Source organism: Sorex fumeus, unplaced genomic scaffold, assembly GCF_029834395.1.
Source record: "Sorex fumeus unplaced genomic scaffold, SorFum_2.1 ptg000029l, whole genome shotgun sequence".
NCBI lineage: Eukaryota > Metazoa > Chordata > Mammalia > Eulipotyphla > Soricidae > Sorex > Sorex fumeus.
Genome location: NW_026606086.1, coordinates 15865309 through 15881883, shown reverse-complemented (window position 1 = coordinate 15881883; position 16575 = coordinate 15865309). Strand labels below are relative to the sequence as shown.

General features: G+C 61.0%; 2 protein-coding genes across 3 annotated transcripts in view; one reads left to right on the top strand and one right to left on the bottom strand.

Moving 5' to 3' along the window:
* Window positions 1-4674, top strand: part of QRICH2 (glutamine rich 2) — a 29774-nt gene extending 25100 nt beyond the window's left edge. Inside the window, exons 19-28 of the mRNA XM_056115356.1 lie at window positions 345-419; window positions 537-701; window positions 804-925; window positions 1386-1451; window positions 1552-1659; window positions 2486-2680; window positions 2952-3096; window positions 3283-3388; window positions 3587-3700; window positions 4448-4674. Coding sequence (XP_055971331.1) covers window positions 345-419; window positions 537-701; window positions 804-925; window positions 1386-1451; window positions 1552-1659; window positions 2486-2680; window positions 2952-3096; window positions 3283-3388; window positions 3587-3700; window positions 4448-4674 — 1323 coding nt within the window. The remainder of the gene's footprint in view (window positions 1-344; window positions 420-536; window positions 702-803; window positions 926-1385; window positions 1452-1551; window positions 1660-2485; window positions 2681-2951; window positions 3097-3282; window positions 3389-3586; window positions 3701-4447) is intronic.
* A 1417-nt stretch (window positions 4675-6091) lies between these two features.
* UBALD2 (UBA like domain containing 2) lies at window positions 6092-9684 on the bottom strand. Of its 2 annotated transcripts, none has more exons than XM_056115436.1 (3): window positions 9526-9684; window positions 9328-9390; window positions 6092-6812 (listed from the first exon to the last, which is right to left on the bottom strand). In XM_056115436.1, the coding sequence occupies exons 1-3, from the start codon at window positions 9643-9645 to the stop codon at window positions 6495-6497; spliced, it is 501 nt and encodes a 166-aa protein (XP_055971411.1). In that variant the 5' UTR covers window positions 9646-9684; the 3' UTR covers window positions 6092-6494. The 2 variants fall into 2 exon arrangements, with proteins under 2 accessions (XP_055971411.1, XP_055971412.1); XM_056115437.1 differs by having other exon boundaries at window positions 6106-6809.
* Between the last annotated feature and the right edge of the window lie 6891 nt (window positions 9685-16575).

Here is a 16575-nt window from a genome sequence, read left to right as displayed (position 1 = left end):
GGCGGGGCTGGTAGGGGTGGGGGGGTTGGGAGGGTGGGGGCTGGCAGAGGCAATGGGTGGGACTCTCGGGAGGGGCGTGGCTGGCAGGAGATGGGCGGGGCTTCTGGGAGGGGAGGGGCTGGTGGAGGCAGGTGGGCGGGGCTCCTGCAGGGAGGGGCAGGGCTGGCAGAGGCAGTGGGTGGAACTCCCGGGAGGGGCGGGGCTCCTTGAAGGATGGTGCTGGTGGGTGGGCGAGGCTCCCAGGGAGCGGTGGGCGGGGGTGGTCGGGGCTTCTGGGAGCGGTGGGGCTCCCCGGGGGCCGAGGCACCGCCCCCTCCGGCGATACTCATCTGTGCACCCTGCAGGTGCTGTACCGGGGCATGGAGAAGCTGGAGAAGGAAAAGGCCAACCGGGAGCACCTGGAGATGGAAATCGACGTGGTAAGGCCCGGGTGGTCCGGGAGGGACCCCCGGGCATGGTGGACGAGGCTGGGAGGGGAAGAGCCTCTCTGTGGCTCTGGCCCACCCCGGGGGTCGCCTTCCCCTCTCTCCTGGCAGAAAGCCGACAAGAGTGCCCTGGCGGCCACCGTGACTCGCGTCCAGTTTGACGCCGCCACGGAGCAGCTGAACAATATGATGCAGGAACTGGTGGCCAAGGTCAGCGGGCAGGAGCAGGACTGGCAGAAGATGGTGGACAAGATCCTGGTGGAGATGGACACCAAGGTGAAGGTCGGGGGAAGCGCCGGGCTTGAGACCCCTCTCCCTTTGAGGGGTGCTGTGGGGCCTGCCAGGCTTCCTGAGCTCGGCTGACCCCTCGGCCCGCAGCTGAACCGCCTGGAGCTGGACCCTCTGAAGCAGCTGCTGGAGGACCGCTGGAGGGCGATCCGGCACCAGCTCAAAGAGCGACCCCCGCTCTACCAGGCCGACGAGGCGTCCGCCATGCGCAGGTGCTCACTGGCACAGCTCGGGGACGGGCAGGGGTCCATCTCTGTCCAGCAGGAAAAGGGCATCCTGCGGCCTGCCAGGCTGGGGTGTCCTAAGTGGGATTCTGTCCCCACTGGGCGGTCTCTGGGCAGCCCCTGCAGGGGCTGAGCTTGGATCCCTGCATATCTGCCCGTGGCCAGTAGTAAGGCGTCCAGGACACACACCTGAGGGGTCACTTCCCATTCCTCTCCCCCCCTCCCCGCCCCTCCTCCCGTTTTCCCAGGTGCTTTAGGACTGGTGGGCACTGGGCAGGCCTGAAGCTGGCATGGCCAGAGCTGGTGGCGGGGGCCGGGGTGGGGGAGACAGCCTCAGTACCCTGGTGGCCTGGCACTTGCCACCTATGTGCTGAGCTCCAGTTCCGCCATTCTCCGCTCCCTGTCCCTTCTGGACGGGCTCACCGCGCCCGGATGCCGTTCTACACAGGCAGCTCCTGGCACACTTCCACTGCCTCTCGTGTGACCGGCCCTTGGAGACAACGGTGACTGGACAGTGAGCGCCCACACCTGGCCCCCGGGGAGGACACAACACTGGAGGCCCTGCCCTGCCCCGGCCCTGGATCCATTCCCACACACTCTCTGTCCCTGGCCAGACTCATCCCCGTGACGCCCCTGGGACCCAGTATGCCCGGGCACCGCTCCATTCGGCCTTACACCATCTTCGAGCTGGAGCAGATCCGGCAGCAGAGCCGCAGGTACCCGTCCCCCACTCGGAGCGTCCAGAGGGTAGAAGGAACCACAGCTCGGGGTGGGTACACTGTGCCCCCTGGGAGCTGATTTCAGCAGTTCTCAGGGCGTTAGCTGGAGCAGGCAGAAATAGGGCTCCAGCTGCCTTGAGGTGCAGTGGAACGCTCTGGGGCTCTGCGTTACCCATCTACACGCCCAGAACCTTCCGCTATCTTAGCACCCCAGCTCGGAGGCAGGGAAGGGGTAGGCTGAATGACAGTGTGAGTTGGGGTGCTTGGGTGCAGACCTGAGTTCCAGCCTAGATACCTCACATGCCCCCTCACTGGGTGTGGTGTCGGGGGTCCCCCTCCATGCACCGCCTGGCCTGAGCACGGTGGGGAGTGCCCCCTCCTGCAATAAAGAAAATAAGGTTCATTTTTCCCCCTATGGGTCGGAAAGCTTTTCAAACCAAGCTTGGGGATCCTGGGGTTTCGGGTGTTGTACAGGGTTAGGTGGAGGGCCAAGGGTCTGCATGAGGGGTGGGCCCAGGGGTCTGGGGTTGGGGGGGGAGAGACCTTCCTCGGTGCTACCCAAGGACCCCAATACCCTCAAAGAGGTCTGATTTTTGTTTTGGGGGGCCATACCCAAAGGTGCGCAGGGATTCCTCCTGGCTCTGCGCTCAGGGACCACTCGTGGTGGGGCTCGCAGGACCGACCAAACCCAGGTCAGGCGTGTACAAAACAAACGCCCTCCCCACTGAACCTTCTCTCTGGCACAAAGGGGTGCTGTCGAGGAGGGGTCTGGGAAGGAGGGCCAGGCTCCGGCCTCACCCTCCCTCACCCTCCCGTCCCTGGGCACCAGCACCACCGCGACGCTGTCCCGGGGCGACGTGTCCCAGCGGGAGCGGAGCGTGGGCCGGCTGCGCACCATGCACTCCAAGATGCTCATGGACATCGAGAAGGTGCAGATCCACTTCGGGGGCTCGGTCAAGACCAGCAGCCAGATGATCCGCGAGCTGCTGCAGGCCCGCTGCCTGCACTCGCCCTGCTACAGGCGGTGAGGGCCACGGGAGTGCGCACGCACAGGCTGTGCACGCACAGGCCCGCGTGAATGCATGAGAGCGGAACCGTGTGCATGTGTGTGCGGGTAGGTGACTGTGGGCGAAGGTCTGTGGGAGTTACATGTGGTGTGGCAGTGAGAGGTGTGTATGTGTGTGTGTGTGTGTGTGTGTGTGTGCGTGCCCCGGTGGCCTCAGTCCTCAGGGTGGCCCCATGTCCCCGAGTCCGGGCGCAGGTCCCAGCTACTGCTGTCCCCCGTGTCCGTGCAGGGGTGCAGACATGACCAACTACACGTACTCGGCAATCCCGCGTCACTGCGGGGGCAGCCACACCCTCACCTACCCGTTCCGTCGTGCCCGCGCGCAGCATCCACAGCACCTGCACTCCACCGAGGAGGTCCAGATTGCCATGAAGGTGGGGTGCTGTGGGGGCGGGGCCCGCCCTCCCCCTGCCGTGGGGGTCCTGTGGCTCCAGCGCCTGGCGTCGTGCTGCCGCGGGGGGCCCCCGAGAGCATGCCCACTCCCGGCAGGGGTCCTGAGCATGTTGGGTGTGGGGTGGTCTCTGCGAGAAGCCCCCCCGTGACGCCTGCGCCCCTCCCAGCACAGTGAGGTGGACATCCTGGGCCTGGATGGGCACATCTATAAGGGGCGGATGGAGATGAAGAGACTCCCGAGCATCCGGAACAGGGAGTCCGAGGCCAGCCCAGGTAGGGTCCCACCGTGGAGCCGGGGGGGAGGGGAGACTCCTTTCCTGCCACCCCTCAGGCCTCCGGCCCTCCTTGGGGGCCTCCCCCAGCCTGGGATGCTGCTCCCCACCTTCCCCTTCTGGCACCAGGTTCCTGCCCAGGGCTGGGGATCGCGGCCAGTGTGAAGTGGTGACCCTGGCCCCACCCCACTGTCCGCAGTCCCGGGGAAGAGCAGGACCAAGCAGTCCCGGTCACAGCCGCACCAGACCCTTGGCGAGCTCAGCCAGCTGCTGCGGCCCCTGAGTGCGCAGATGACGCTTAGAGGCAGCCTAGGTAAGGCCGGGGACCCCACCTCACTCACCCTCCCCACAGCCCCACTGCCCCCCCCCCCCCAGGGATCCTAGTAAAGCCTGGGACCCTACCCCCTCATCATGGCCCTGTGTTGCCCACCTTGGGGCCGCGCCTGTTCTCCCCAAAGTCTGGGTCCGGAGGTCCAGGGGAGCACTGGCCCAGAGCAGGGCTGGCTCCCTCAGCGCCTCTTCTCTAAGGGGGACAAGTCGGCACTGCCTGGAGCCAAGCACCCGGGATGCATGAGGCGGCATCTGCCCACTCCAGGCTTGGTGCCAGCACCACCTCTCGGAGGTCCAGGCAGACCCTCCCGGCCCGGTGCGGGTCCTCCATCCTGGCCTTCTCGGGTGGTACCTGAGGAAGCAGGAATGAAGCAGACGGTAGTGGGGGAACGGGTGGGGCTCCTCAGGGCTGCTGAGGCAGGCACAGAGGGGTCAAGCACGTGCCTGAAGTCACACAGCCCAGAAGCAGCAGGGCTACACAGCAGCTTGGTCCTGTGACCATGGCTCCTGACCCCCCTTTATCAGAGGTGCTGGGCTGTCCTGTCTGTGCCTAGGGCCCCCCCGCCAAACATCATGGAGCAGGTGAGACAGATAGGGTGGAGCAGGGCCCAGTCCTCACCCATGGGACCTGCACTCATAGGGTGTTGCCGCTTTGGACGAGCAGGGGTGACCCCTGAGGGCACCGGGAGCCCCCCGCAGCCCCCCCGACCCCACAGGCCCTTTCTTACAGCTCCAGGGCGTCAGCGGAAAGACAGACCCATCTCCTCGGAGGGTTACCTGACAGATCCGGAGCAGGTCCAGGCCACCCCGCCCAGCCACCCTAGCGACCTGGTCCCCACGCCGCTGCCGCCGCTGCCCCAGGTCCCGCTGAGCATGCATCCCCGAGAGGGTCCGGAGGAGCCCACGCGGGGCCCCCGCTCCACCGCCGAGGACAGAGCAGCGTCCTCAGACACATAAATAAATGTTTTGTCACAGGCGTGAGAGTGGTGCTGCTCAACTGTGCCTGAGCCGAAAGGCGGAGCTGCTCCTTGGAAGCGGGTCTGGGGGTCTGGGTGGTCCGGGGCACAGCTGGGCCAGTCCCAAGGCTGCGGGGGCGGGCCCTGTGGGCTACTCCCTCAGAGCCCTCCTGACCACGGCCGGACCAGGACCAGACTTGGGTGTTTCTTCCCCAGCTTCAGCCCTGCCATCCAGTCTGGGGGTGCTGGCCTGACGGGTGGGCCCACTTCCCAGGGTTCCGTGGGGAGGACACCTTGTGCCTGCCTCAGGGGGAAGGTGCTGGCAGGCACCAGCCCACATCCGGGGGGCCAGCGCCCCTCGCCTTGCAGAAGGGTTCTGTCTCCCCAACTGCTACTTTGGCTCTCCCCAAAGAGGAAGCTGGCTGGTGGAGGAACCCCCCACCCTGGTTCTGCCTCTCGGGCCCCGGGCAGAAGTGGGGCTCTCCCCATCCCAGCCTCCCTCCCAGGGTGGAAAAGGTCTTGGGGGCTTCTCTCTGGGCTGACAGCGCCTTGCAGGGGGGCTTCCCCTTGCTTTTCCCCACTCTGGTTTTCGTACCACACCTGCACTGCTTAGGGGCCATGTGACGCTGGGGCTCAAACCCGGGCTACTCGCTCAAGCCAGCCGCCCTCCCCACCCCCCATAAAGGTGAGAGCAGGGGAGTCCAGCTGGTGCCCCTCCCCCAGTGTCCTTTGCTCAGGGTGGCAGCCAGGCAACCCCTCCCCCATGCCTGCCGGCTCCCCTTTCTCTCACCCTGCAGAGAAATGTCAGGAGGCGGAGGGGGCCCCCACGTCCCTGGCCGAGAATCTAGACTCACAGGCCCGGCCAGGGCAGCCACAAGGCCCGCCAGCCCTCCGCACCCAGAAAGGCAGCTCCCACGCCCACACATGTGCCCGGCACTGCAGGGAAAAGCACAGGTGAGCAGGGGGCGGGGGTGGGTGCTGGGAGCCCCAGATCCCACCCAGGGCCACCCCACAGGGCAGAGCCAGCCTGAGTATTCGGTCACCCCCTGGGGCTGCCCCAAGCAGAGTAGGGAAGCCACCTCAAGGCCCCAGAGCAGGTGTGTCAGCTTCCTGGGGGGCTCCCCCAGTGGCTGGGCCCACAAACCCACACAGGCTCACAGGGGTCAAGGTGTGGGGCCCGTGCAGTGCCCCTGGGGCTAGGGACGCTCCCCACCCAAGGCCCTGTGGGACCAGCCAGTCCCCAGGACCTGCCATGCGCTGTGGCCAGGGGCAGGTGTGGGGAACTGCCCAGCAGGAAGAAGAGGCCCCCGGGGGCAGCGCAGTCCCCTTGCCAGGTAAATAAAGGCAGCGCAAACCAGGGAGGTTAGAAAAGGCTCTTTTTTAAGTTTTTAAATTAAAGTCACATCCAGGTAACAGCCCGCTGGGGAAGGAAACCCCTCAGTCTGGCCCCAGGGCAGTCCCCACACCTCCAGCCTCTGGGAGCCCCCCCCCATTCCCATGAAAGGAGGCAGCAAACTCACCCTCTGGGTGGGCACCCCAAGATCACACCTTCATGGGATGGGGTGGGGGCTGCCCCCTTGCTGGCCTGAGCGCCCTGCTGCACCAGCGCATCCTCATCCATTGTTTACATATTCATATATATTATAGTTATATATTAAAAACAGAAAAAAAAAACTTGCCTGAAAACTCCAGCAGGACCCAAGTGGCCTGGGAAGTTTACTGCCCCCCCACCCCCACCCCCCACAAAAAATCCCTTTATAAAACCTTCCAGTGCCATCTTCAGGAAGCTGCGCCCCCTCTCCCCCGGCGGCCCCCCCAGTCTCATCTCTGGCCGTCCAGGGCCGCCACGGGCTTCTGCTGGGCGCTCCCCTGTGCGGCGACCGGCGGCCACGTGGGCGGCGGGTGGTGGTGGTGGAGGAAGCCGTGCGCCGTGGGGGACGCGGGCGGGATCCAGGTGGGCTGGTGGCCGGGCGGCGAGGAGGCCCAGAAGGGGCTGAAGTTGGCTGGGGGGGAGCAGGCGGTGGCCATGGGGCTGCCGCCACTCTGGAGGCCCTCGGAGGCGCGCAGCGTGGAGAACATGGCCAGGGCGTCGGGGAAGTTGGGCGGGGTGGCAGGCGTGTTGCTGGGGGTGCACATCTGCTGGGAGAGAAGCAGAGACTTGGGAAGGGGACCCCGCCTGGCTCTCGCCTCCTGGGGGTCTCCCTCACCCCTGGCCAGGGACCCTCCACGGCCTGCCGTCCAGCCCCGCCGTGGCCTCCCTGATTACAGGCCAGAACTAGGTTGGACCGTTTCTGGTCGCCAGGTGCCAGCTGAGAGGGCAGCAGGGGACAGGCGGGGACAGCAGCTGACACAAGCCCTGAGGTGGCCGAGGGGGCTGGGAAGGGAGGCTGGCAGAGCAGGGTGCCCCCGCAATGCCCACCCGGCAAGCCCCGGGTCACGGGAGAGAAGAGGGACAAGACATGGCATGGTTCCCCTGCTGGCTCCCGATTCCAGACTGGGGGTCCCCAAGATCCCATTTCCCGCACCCCGGCAATGGGGGCTCAGCCAGAAACATGGCCGATGGGGACCCCATGTCACACACCCATGAAGAGGCTTCCTAGACCTTGCCCCCACTAGTTTTTAAACTACACGTGGCAGTGCTAAGTATCACTCCTGGCCAGGCTTGGGGACGTGAGGGGGTGCCGAGGATGGAACAGAGGCGAGACTCACGCCCTACCCGTTGTACTCTGGCCTTTTGGGCAGGATTTTGTCCAGGAGGAGCAGGGATGGGGGGTGGGGGTGGAGTTGTCCCAGAACTGGCTGTCCCCTGAAACCTGCTACCAAGGGTGCCACCTAGGAGTCCCCACCCCACGAGGGGGGGGGGGCGTGGGAAGTGGCGGGGGCAGGCCGGGGCCAGCACTGAGCAGCTCCTTTTCCCAGGAGGCCACGGGCCCTTCTTTGAATTTCTCCTAATTTTAGCAACGCTGCCCCTCCCCCAGGCGCCGGTTCTGCACCTCGCAGGGGCCTTTCTCAGTGAGCAGTGAAAGCCGGCCAGCGCCCCCCCCACCCCCAGGAGCTAGGGCACTCCAGCCATTGTCTCCTTGGGACTCCGCAGGCCTGCCCCACCCAGGTCGCTTCCCTCCCCCTCCCCAGGGCTGACTTCTCGGCAGCAGGAAACAATGAATGGGGGTGGGGGCGGGGGGAGCCAGTTGCTTCACATCGTGACCGACTTCCCCAGTGCACCCCGCCTGTCTCCTCTGCACGCCTGTCTCCTCTGCACGGGAACAGGCTCTCCTCTGCACGGGAACAGGCGGGCCCACCTCCATACCCTCTCTGGGCCTCCTCTGGACCAGGGGTGGGACCAGCAGCTGAAAAGTCCGACAAGTCAGCCCTGCGGACCCCCTCCCTCCCCCGCACTTCTAAATACTGATGCCCCCAAGGTCTCTGGGCCCTGCTGGCAAGCGAAGGGCCTGTATTTTCTAGTGGGTACTCCGCAACGGCCTCAAGGAAGCCCCTACTCAGCTGGAAAGGGAACAGGTTGTGTTGATCTGTGGGACGAGCCCGCTGCACCGGAGCCCAGCTCCCACCCGTGTGCTGGTCCCAATCCCCAAAGGCCTGGCTCCCCAGAGCAGGCACGGGGCTTCCCACGCTGCCTGCCTGGAGGACTGGAGTCCCTGGGATCTGCAGAGCCCAGACCCCGTCCAGGCCTTCGGCATGGTCAAACCTGCAAGCTGGGGCCTCTGGGGAATTCTCAGACCCGCCTGGGCTGAGTCGGAATCTGACGTTCCCCTGGGGACAGGGAAGCGGGTCTCCTGCAGACACCACGTTTGGGTTGACTCCTGCCTCCAGCCAGTGCCAACCTCCCATGCTATTCCAAAGGCCCTTTTTTTGTTTGCACCTGAGCCAGGGTCAGAGAAAAAAAAAGCCGGTGTCAAGGGCCCCGGCGGGCCCCCTCACCGCCCTGTTTGCAGACAGAGTGCCAAGGCCCAGAGAGGGGACCCGCGGGAGCTCCCAGGGGACCCGCAAGAGCTGGAAGGCGCCCAGGGCCAGGACAAGAGTTAAAAATGCCAACTATGCACTCGAAAAGCCACAACACATCTCTCTGGGGGAACCATGTTTTACAATCACTATCTGGAGCCAGGCTGCGCCCCCTCCCCCAGGGCTAATAGGTAACCGTGGTGGTGGTGGTGGTGAGCGCTGGCGAGGGCCCGGGCCTCCCACCCACCCCCCAGGACTGAGACCCGGGGCCTGGAGCTGCACCCCCGACCCCCCACGTGCACAGGCTCAGACCCAGGCCCGGCCAGGCCGAGAGGGGCCACCGGAAGCGGCCCTGGTGGACGCCGCGCTTGATCCTCCCCCCCACCCCCAGGCCTGGGTGCAAATTCTCGGCCTTATCGGCCCGGGCTCGGCCGATAAGTCCCCCTGCGGGTATGCGGGGGGCGGGGGGCCGCGGCTCCTTGGGTGGCCAGGACGGCGCGCGCGCACGCCTCCCCCTCCGCGTCCCCGGGGGCGGGGGGCGCGCCCCTGCCCTCCCCCGGGGCCGCAGACCCCCCGAGCCGAGCCGGGAGACATTTTGGCTCTTTGTTGACATCGGCGGCGGCGGCGGCGGCGCCCCGGGAACATGGCTGTCAGGGCGGGTGACAGCGACCCCGCGCGCCCCCCGCGCGCCCCTTACCATCTGGTGGTGGTGGTGGCTGTTGGGAATGTTGGTTTCCTGGAAGAACGTGCTCAGCGCGGTCTGCGGGCAAACACAGCGGCCGGGGGCGGGTGAGCGGGGCCGGGCCGCGGCTCCGGGCCCGCCCGCGCGCGCGCGCGCCCCCCACCCCGCCCCGCGCCGCCCCTCACCCCGCGCCCCGCGCCCCCCGCCGCGCACCTCGAACTGCCAGTGCGCCGCCTGCAGCAGCTGCTTCGCCTGGTCGGCCGCGCAGCCCGCGGCCAGCACGAACTGGTTGATCATGACCTGGTGCCGCAGCTCGTCCGTGTTCACCGACATGGCTCCGGCGCGCGCGACCCCCGGGAGGCCCCGCGCGCGGCGAGTGCGGCGCTCCGGTCCGCTCCGCTCCGGTCCGGCCCGCGCGACCGCCGGCACCGCCACCAACAACGGCGCGGGGCGGGGCCGGGGCCGGGGCCCGGGTGTCCCCGACGTTCGGGGGCCGCGAGCCGCCGCCGCCGCCGCTGATTGGCCCGCGCCGAGCGGCCGGCTCCGGGCCCCGTGCGGGACGCTAGCTCCGAGGCCTGCGGCCGGGCGGCCCGCAACTGTTTCGCTTTCGGCCCCGCCGCGCCCATTGGCCGAGCGCGGCGCCGCGGGAGCGCCTCGCCATTGGCCGGCCGCTGTGTTTTGGGCCCGTCCGCGCTCCGGATTGGCCCACGGCCCGGCCCGGGGGCGGGGACGCGCACTCCGATTGGTCCGCCGCGCGGCCGTTTGAACGCGGCTTGAAAGCCTGGAGTGCCTGCTGATTGGCCGAGGCCCCTGTGTTTGCTGTTGTAGGCTGGGCGGGGGGGGAGGTGGTGCGGCCAAGTTCATTCATTACTTCATTGAAACGGAACATGCTCAGCTGGAAAAGCAAGCCCGAGCGGCGTTGACTCATTTCCTCTGAAAGATGTGGTCATCTCGAGAAACAGAACGATCGAAATAGAAAACAGAGCCGCTGCAGCTGCCGCAGTCTCAAAACAGCTTCGTTTTTTTTTAAAAAAAATGCTTCCATGCTGCTTTATTATCATCATTATTATTATTATTTTAGCTTTTTGAGGCAATATAGCACACCTCGGTTGATTTTCCACCTCCCCCCCCTTCCAATCAGAACCTACTCCAAAAGCCAGGCTGCCTTCTCTTGAATGTTTTTGTTTATGTCTTTTGTTTTTGTTTTGCTCTTCCGGTGACAGGATCGCGCCTAAGGGTATCAGACAGACTAGGCAAGCACTCTACACCTGAGCGACATTCCCAGCTCCTCCTTAACTTTCAGATGGAATATTTAGGTCTTGGGGATGGAGAGCTAGTACAGTGGGTAGTGTGCTTGCCTTGCTCGAGGCGGAACCGGGTTCGACACCCCCACCCCACCCTACCCGAGCCCCAGTAGGAATTATTCCTGAGTGCAGAGCCAGGAGTAAGCCCTGAGAACAGCAGATGTAGCCCCCAAACAAAAACAAAAATGTGGTTTCTGTGGATGTAAAAAAATGTTGATGTACAGGAAATATAATTGTAAGGGGGAAGTGAGGCTTTCTCTCTCATTGGCCTCCCAAGTGAGAACTGTTTTTCTTAACTAAAGACTTAATTTCTTTTCTTCTTCTTTTTTTTTTTTTGTTGTTGTCTTTGTCCCCACCCCCACCTCAGTGGTTAGCAAGTGCTCAGGGCTAACTCTTGGCTCTGTGCTTAGGGAATATTCCTGGCAAGACTTGGGTGGACCATACAGGGTGCTAGGATCCAACCCAGGTCAGTCACATGTCAGGCAAGTATCCTACCCACTGTTCTATGGCTCCAGCCCTAACGGCTCAAAACAGCAAAGCATGTGTCCATCTTTTTCGGTTGTTTGGTTTTGGTTTGGAGGCCACACTCAGGTGCTCAGGGGCACTCCTGGCTGGGTGCATAGGGCCATTCGTGGGGATGCTAGTGCTTGAACCTGCTAAGCATACACTGGACCCATCAGCTGCGAGCTATCTCTTTGACTCAGTTTCTTTCTATATCTTTTTTATTTTTGGGTCACAGCCAGCAAGCGATGCTCAAGGGTCACTCCTGGTTCTGCACTTAGGAATAACTCCTGGCAGTGTAGGGGGACCATAGGGGATGGTGGGAGTTGAACCCAGGTCTGCTATGTGTAAGGCAAACACCCTACCTGCTGCACTATCTCTCAGGACCTCTTTGCCTCTGCTTTGATCTTGCCTCATTTAAAAAATTTTTTAACCACATTTAAAAATTTTTATTTAGTTTTGGATCATACCTGGAACTCAGAAACAACTCCTGGCTCTGTGTTGGGGCTGAGGTCGGGACTCCTGGTGGTACTAAGGTGCCTGATATTGGATGCAAAGCAGCAAAATGTGCCCTGCCCATTGAATCCTCTCTCCAGCCAATGACCATACTTTAGGAAGTATAAAAATAAGGAAAAGATTCCACCCACTGTTTATGTACAGAAGAAAAACAGCCCGGGGCACTATAATGAGTTGATCACATTTTGTTTCTCCTTCTGCTGGTTTGTTTGGAAGCGGCAGGAGTCAGCTTCTTGCCTGCTGAGACCTGTTCCTCTTCTCCCCCAGTGACACTTGACCACCCCAGAGTGTGCAGGAGAGGCAGGTCAAGATTGTTGTTATCCAAAGGAAAACAAAAGTGAGGCCTCTGGGCAGAGGTGCACCCGGCCCCAGCTCCAACCCCCAGCAGCTGGGACAGGAAGGGCTGTTACAGCCGGGCTCCAGTTTTCTCAAGTCCAGATGTCACACATACCAGGGCTCTCAGTAGCAGGCATCTCCCTGGGCAGCCCTGAGGTTATAAGAATCTCTGGGGGGCGGGGGGGGGGGGGGGGGGCTGGAGAAATACAGACCGGGCTTTGGCATCCCATTTGGTCCCCTGAGCACCACCAGGAGTAACTCCTGAATACAGAGCCAGGAATGACTCTTTTTTTTTTTTATTAGTGAGACACCATGAGGTACAGTTGTAGACTTACAAATTTTTGTGCTTGGGTTTCAGTTATACGATGATCAAGTACCCATTCCTCCACCAGTGCCCATTTCCCACCACCACGGATCCCAGTATCCCTCCCACCCCCCACCCCCCCTATCCCACCCTGCCTCAGTGGCAGGGCATTCCCTTTTGTTCTCTCTCTCCTCTTGAGTGTTGTGGTTTGCAAAAGAGGCATTGAGTGGCAATCATGTTTGGTCTATAGTCTACTTTCAGCATGCTTCTCCCATCCTGGGAGGATCCTCCCAACATCCTTTATTTGGTGCTCCCTTCTCTATCTGAGCTCCCTCTTCCCTTAGCATGTGTGGCTGGCCTCCAAGACATGGAGTAAAATTGCTGGTACTAATCTCGGCCACTCTTGGGTGTTAGTCTCTTATTTTGTTACTTTATATTCCCCAGATGAATGCAATCTTCCTATATCTATCCCTCTCTTTCTGACCAGGAATGACTCCTGAGCATAAATGGGTGTGCCTCCCTCCCTGCACCCCCCTCAAAAAAAAGAAAAGAAAAAAAAGAAATCCTCATGGATGGGGCCAGAGAAGTAGTGGAGCAAGTAGGATGCTTGCCTTGCATGGGGTCACTTCAGCTCAATCGTTGGCACCCCAGATGGTCTTCCCAACCCTTCTAGGAGTGATCCCTGAGCACAGAATCAAGAGTAAACCCTGAACACCGCTGATGTGGCTGTAGAATGAAACCAAGCTAAGAGAAACTATCAAGGGAGATCACTGTCACTGTCACTGTCCTCCCTCCCATTGTTCAACGATTTGCTCGAGGGCCCAGGAACGTCTCCCTCATGAGACTTGTTGTGACTGTGTTTGGCATATCAAATACGTCAGGTAGCTTGGCATATCAAATACGTCACGGGTATCTTTGCTGTGCAGGCGAGATTCTCTCGGTAGCTTGCCGGGCTCTTCAAGAGGGGCAGAGGAATAGAACTCAGGTTGGCCATGTGGCCCCGTGCAAGGCAAACACCCTACCCGCTGTGCTATCGCTCCAGCCCAAGGGAGATCAGCATCCTGAAAATGCCAAAATCGCAGGATCCCTTTGTCTCCTGAATGTTCAGGGTGACTACCCCAAAGGTCTCTCTAATGGTCACCATTTGCAGGGAGGACTATCCCCCCACTCCACCCCTCCCATGCCAGGAAGGGAGGCTTTATCCAAACTGGCTTTGGGGGGACTGGAGTGATAGTACAGCAGGTAGGGTGCTTGCCTTGCATGCGGCCGACCCGGGTTCAATCTTTGGCATCCCACAGGTCCCCCGAGCCAGGAGAAAGCCCTGAGCAGTGCTGGGTGTGCCCCCCACCCCGCCCCCCAAATAAAAGCACGCACATTTGCACATTTGTCCTTCCTCCCCTACAACCAAAACACAAATACAAGAATGCAAATTTGGGCTCTGGAGACTGGAGACTGGAGGTGGAGGGAGGAGGGTCCCCCTCTCCAGAGCTCAGGAATGAATGAGGTCATGCCTGCAGAGGGCTCTGAGCTGTCAGGATGAAAGCAAGCCCGAGCTATCATTTAGTGAAGGTATTATTATTCTAATCTGAGAGGACAATGTGCAGCAGGTAAGACCCAGCAATAAAAAAACAAGCCCATTAACAGCAAATAAAACACAACAGGACTGGCAGGAAGGGAAACTCACAGCCTAGGTTGAGGCTCCAGGGGCCCGGATGCAGCTGGAAGAAGGAGGGGCTTCCTGGGGGGGGTAAGCTTAGAAGGGTGCTATGAACTGGCCACAATAGCTGCACCCTAACAGACCCCCATCAGTCACCACACACTTCCTGCTCAGCGGGCATCTCCTTTTTGCTTGTTTTTATTGTTTGGGGGCCACACCCAGTGGTGCTCAGGGCTTACTCCTGGGAGGCTCCGGTGTCAATCCTGGAGGGCTCAGGGGACCATATCTAACGCGGGGAGGGTCAACCAACCCAGTCAGCTAGTGCAAGGCAATTCAGCCGCCCAGCCAATCATCTTTCCTCAGAGTTTGATATCTAGGAACTCCTCTCCATCCTCAGCGGTGTGCCATGATCATGGGGATGGAGAATGACTTTAGTTCCATCTGGATCCATCTAGAACCACGCGGAAGGGCCAAGCGCCAGCACAGTAGGGAGGGGGTTGCTTGCACACAGCCACCCCGGGTTCCATCCCTGACATCCCATAAGGTCCCCTGAGCAGCGCCAGGAATCCCTCCTGAGAGCAGAGTCAGAAGTCCCGAACCTCGTGGGGTGTGACCCCCAAACAAATCGCATTAACAAATTATGTGGGGGGCTGGAGCAATAGTACAGCGGGTAGGACATTTGCCTTGCACACGACCGACCCGGGTTCGATCCCCAGCATTCCGTTTGGTCCCCCGAGCACCGCCGGGAGTGATTCCTGAGTGCAGAGCCAGGAGTAATCTCTGTGCATCACCGGGTGTGACCCAAAAAGCAAAACAACAACAACAAAAAAAAACAACACCCAAGCGAACCAACCACGTGGGTAAACCAGATCAGCACAGTCTGGCTCCAGTCTGTGGGGTTCACGGGGGGACCTTTTCCAAACCAGAGCTGTGCGGGACTGGGGTTTCCACTAGGGATGCTTGAAAACAAGAAGCGAGTAAGTAGTGATGGGGAGGGGAGGGGAGAGGTGCCTGCCTCCCTGGTCCCTTCTGGGGGACGGGTGGAAAACGAATTTTTCCATCTTCCTTTTCTGCAAAATACTTGGTTCCTAGTGCTTTTCCCCCTCCTTCCTCCCTTGCACTCTGGGCCTAAACAAAACAGCTCTTAGGGATCAGGGGCCACCACCTACAGGTTCCCAGTGAAACATGGAGCATCTTATAACCTGGGATTCGTGGTGGGCCTAAGAATCAGAGAGGGTCACAACCTACTCAAGGTCACACAGCCTGGCCTGCTTTATGTAGCGATATCTCCACTCTGGTCTCCTTCCCTTCTCTCCCTTCGGCCCCCCTTCCCTCTCCTCTCACTTCTTGTTTTCCCTACTATGACTTCAAACTTCAAAAAGGACAAGGTGGGGCTGAGAGATAGTACAGTGGGGAGAGCCCTTGTCTTGCATGCAGCCGACCCAGGTTTGATCCCCCGGCACCCCATACAATTCTCCAAACTCCACCAGGGGTGATTGCTGAGTACAGAGTCAGGAATCAGCCCTGAGCACTGCCAAGTGTAGCCTAAAAACCAAAAAAATGAAATACAATTAAATCACTGTCACTGTCCCCCCGTTGTTCATTGATTTGCTCGAGCGGGCCCAGTAAGTCTCCATTGTGACAATTGTTACTGTGTTTGGCATATTGAATACATCACGGGTAGCTTGCCAGGCTTTGCCGTGCGGGCGAGATACTCTTGGTAGCTTGCTGGGCTCTCCGAGAGGGGCAGAGGAATCGAACTCGGGTTGGCCATGTTGACTGCTTGCAAGGCAGATGCCCTACCCGCTGTGCTATCACTCCAGCCCGAAATACAGTTAAAACTGTTTTTAAAGGACAAGGGAGGACCAGAGAGACACCCTTGCATACGGCCAATTCGGGTTCAAACCCTGCACTCCATACTCCCCTGTGCCCTTCCAGGAGTGACCCCTGAGTGCTGAGACAGGAGGAAGCCCCAAGCATTGCCTAGTGTGGCCCCAAATCACCCCCCGCACCCCTAAAACAGGGACAAAGTAGTTGAAGAGCTAAAAGATGCCTAGAGAGGGGACAGGGAGGGGACAGGAAAAGCTTCCAGTTAAGACTGGAGGAGGGACAGAGCATCCTAGCAGTGCCCAGGGCAGTCTATGGGATACCGGGGACTCAGGCTGGACTGGCCGTGTGCAAGGCAAGTGCCCTCCCTGCTGTCCTCTCCTTCGGCCTTCCAGTACCATCAGGAGCTTGAGATTGTTTAAAGCCGCTCTCGAGGGGTTCTACACCGCCCCAGCAGGGAGCAGGGTGACAGGTTCTGTGCTCGGGATCGCTCCCCGGAGTGCTCGAGGACCAGATAGTGCCGGGATGGAACCAGAGTCAGTCACATGCCAACACTGTGTTTGCACCGACTTTTCACTGCATATGTAGGGTACTTTTATTAGAGGGTTAGACAGACTTTTCTGCTTTTGAAGCGTTATTATTTGGGGAGGGGGTCTCCCACGCAGGAGGACCACTCAGGGGGACCACGTGGTATTGGGAATGAAACCTGGGCGTGCTAGGCATGTGCTCAATCCATGGTACTAATCTCCGTCCTCCTCATTATTATTGTTTTTATTTTGGAGCCATACCCAGTGACTCAGGGCTTACTCCTGGCTTTG

What these genes read in the sequence shown, in the direction of transcription:
- UBALD2 (XM_056115436.1), bottom strand. Translation starts at nt 9,645, where the DNA reads ATGTCGGTGAACACGGACGAGCTGCGGCACCAGGTCATGATCAACCAG. An exon ending in CGGCGCACTGGCAGTTCGAG is followed by an intron (nt 9,391 to 9,525) that starts GTGCGCGGCGGG and finishes GTTTGCCCGCAG; the next exon opens with ACCGCGCTGAGCACGTTCTT. An exon ending in GCCACCACCACCACCAGATG is followed by an intron (nt 6,813 to 9,327) that starts GTAAGGGGCGCG and finishes CTTCTCTCCCAG; the next exon opens with CAGATGTGCACCCCCAGCAA.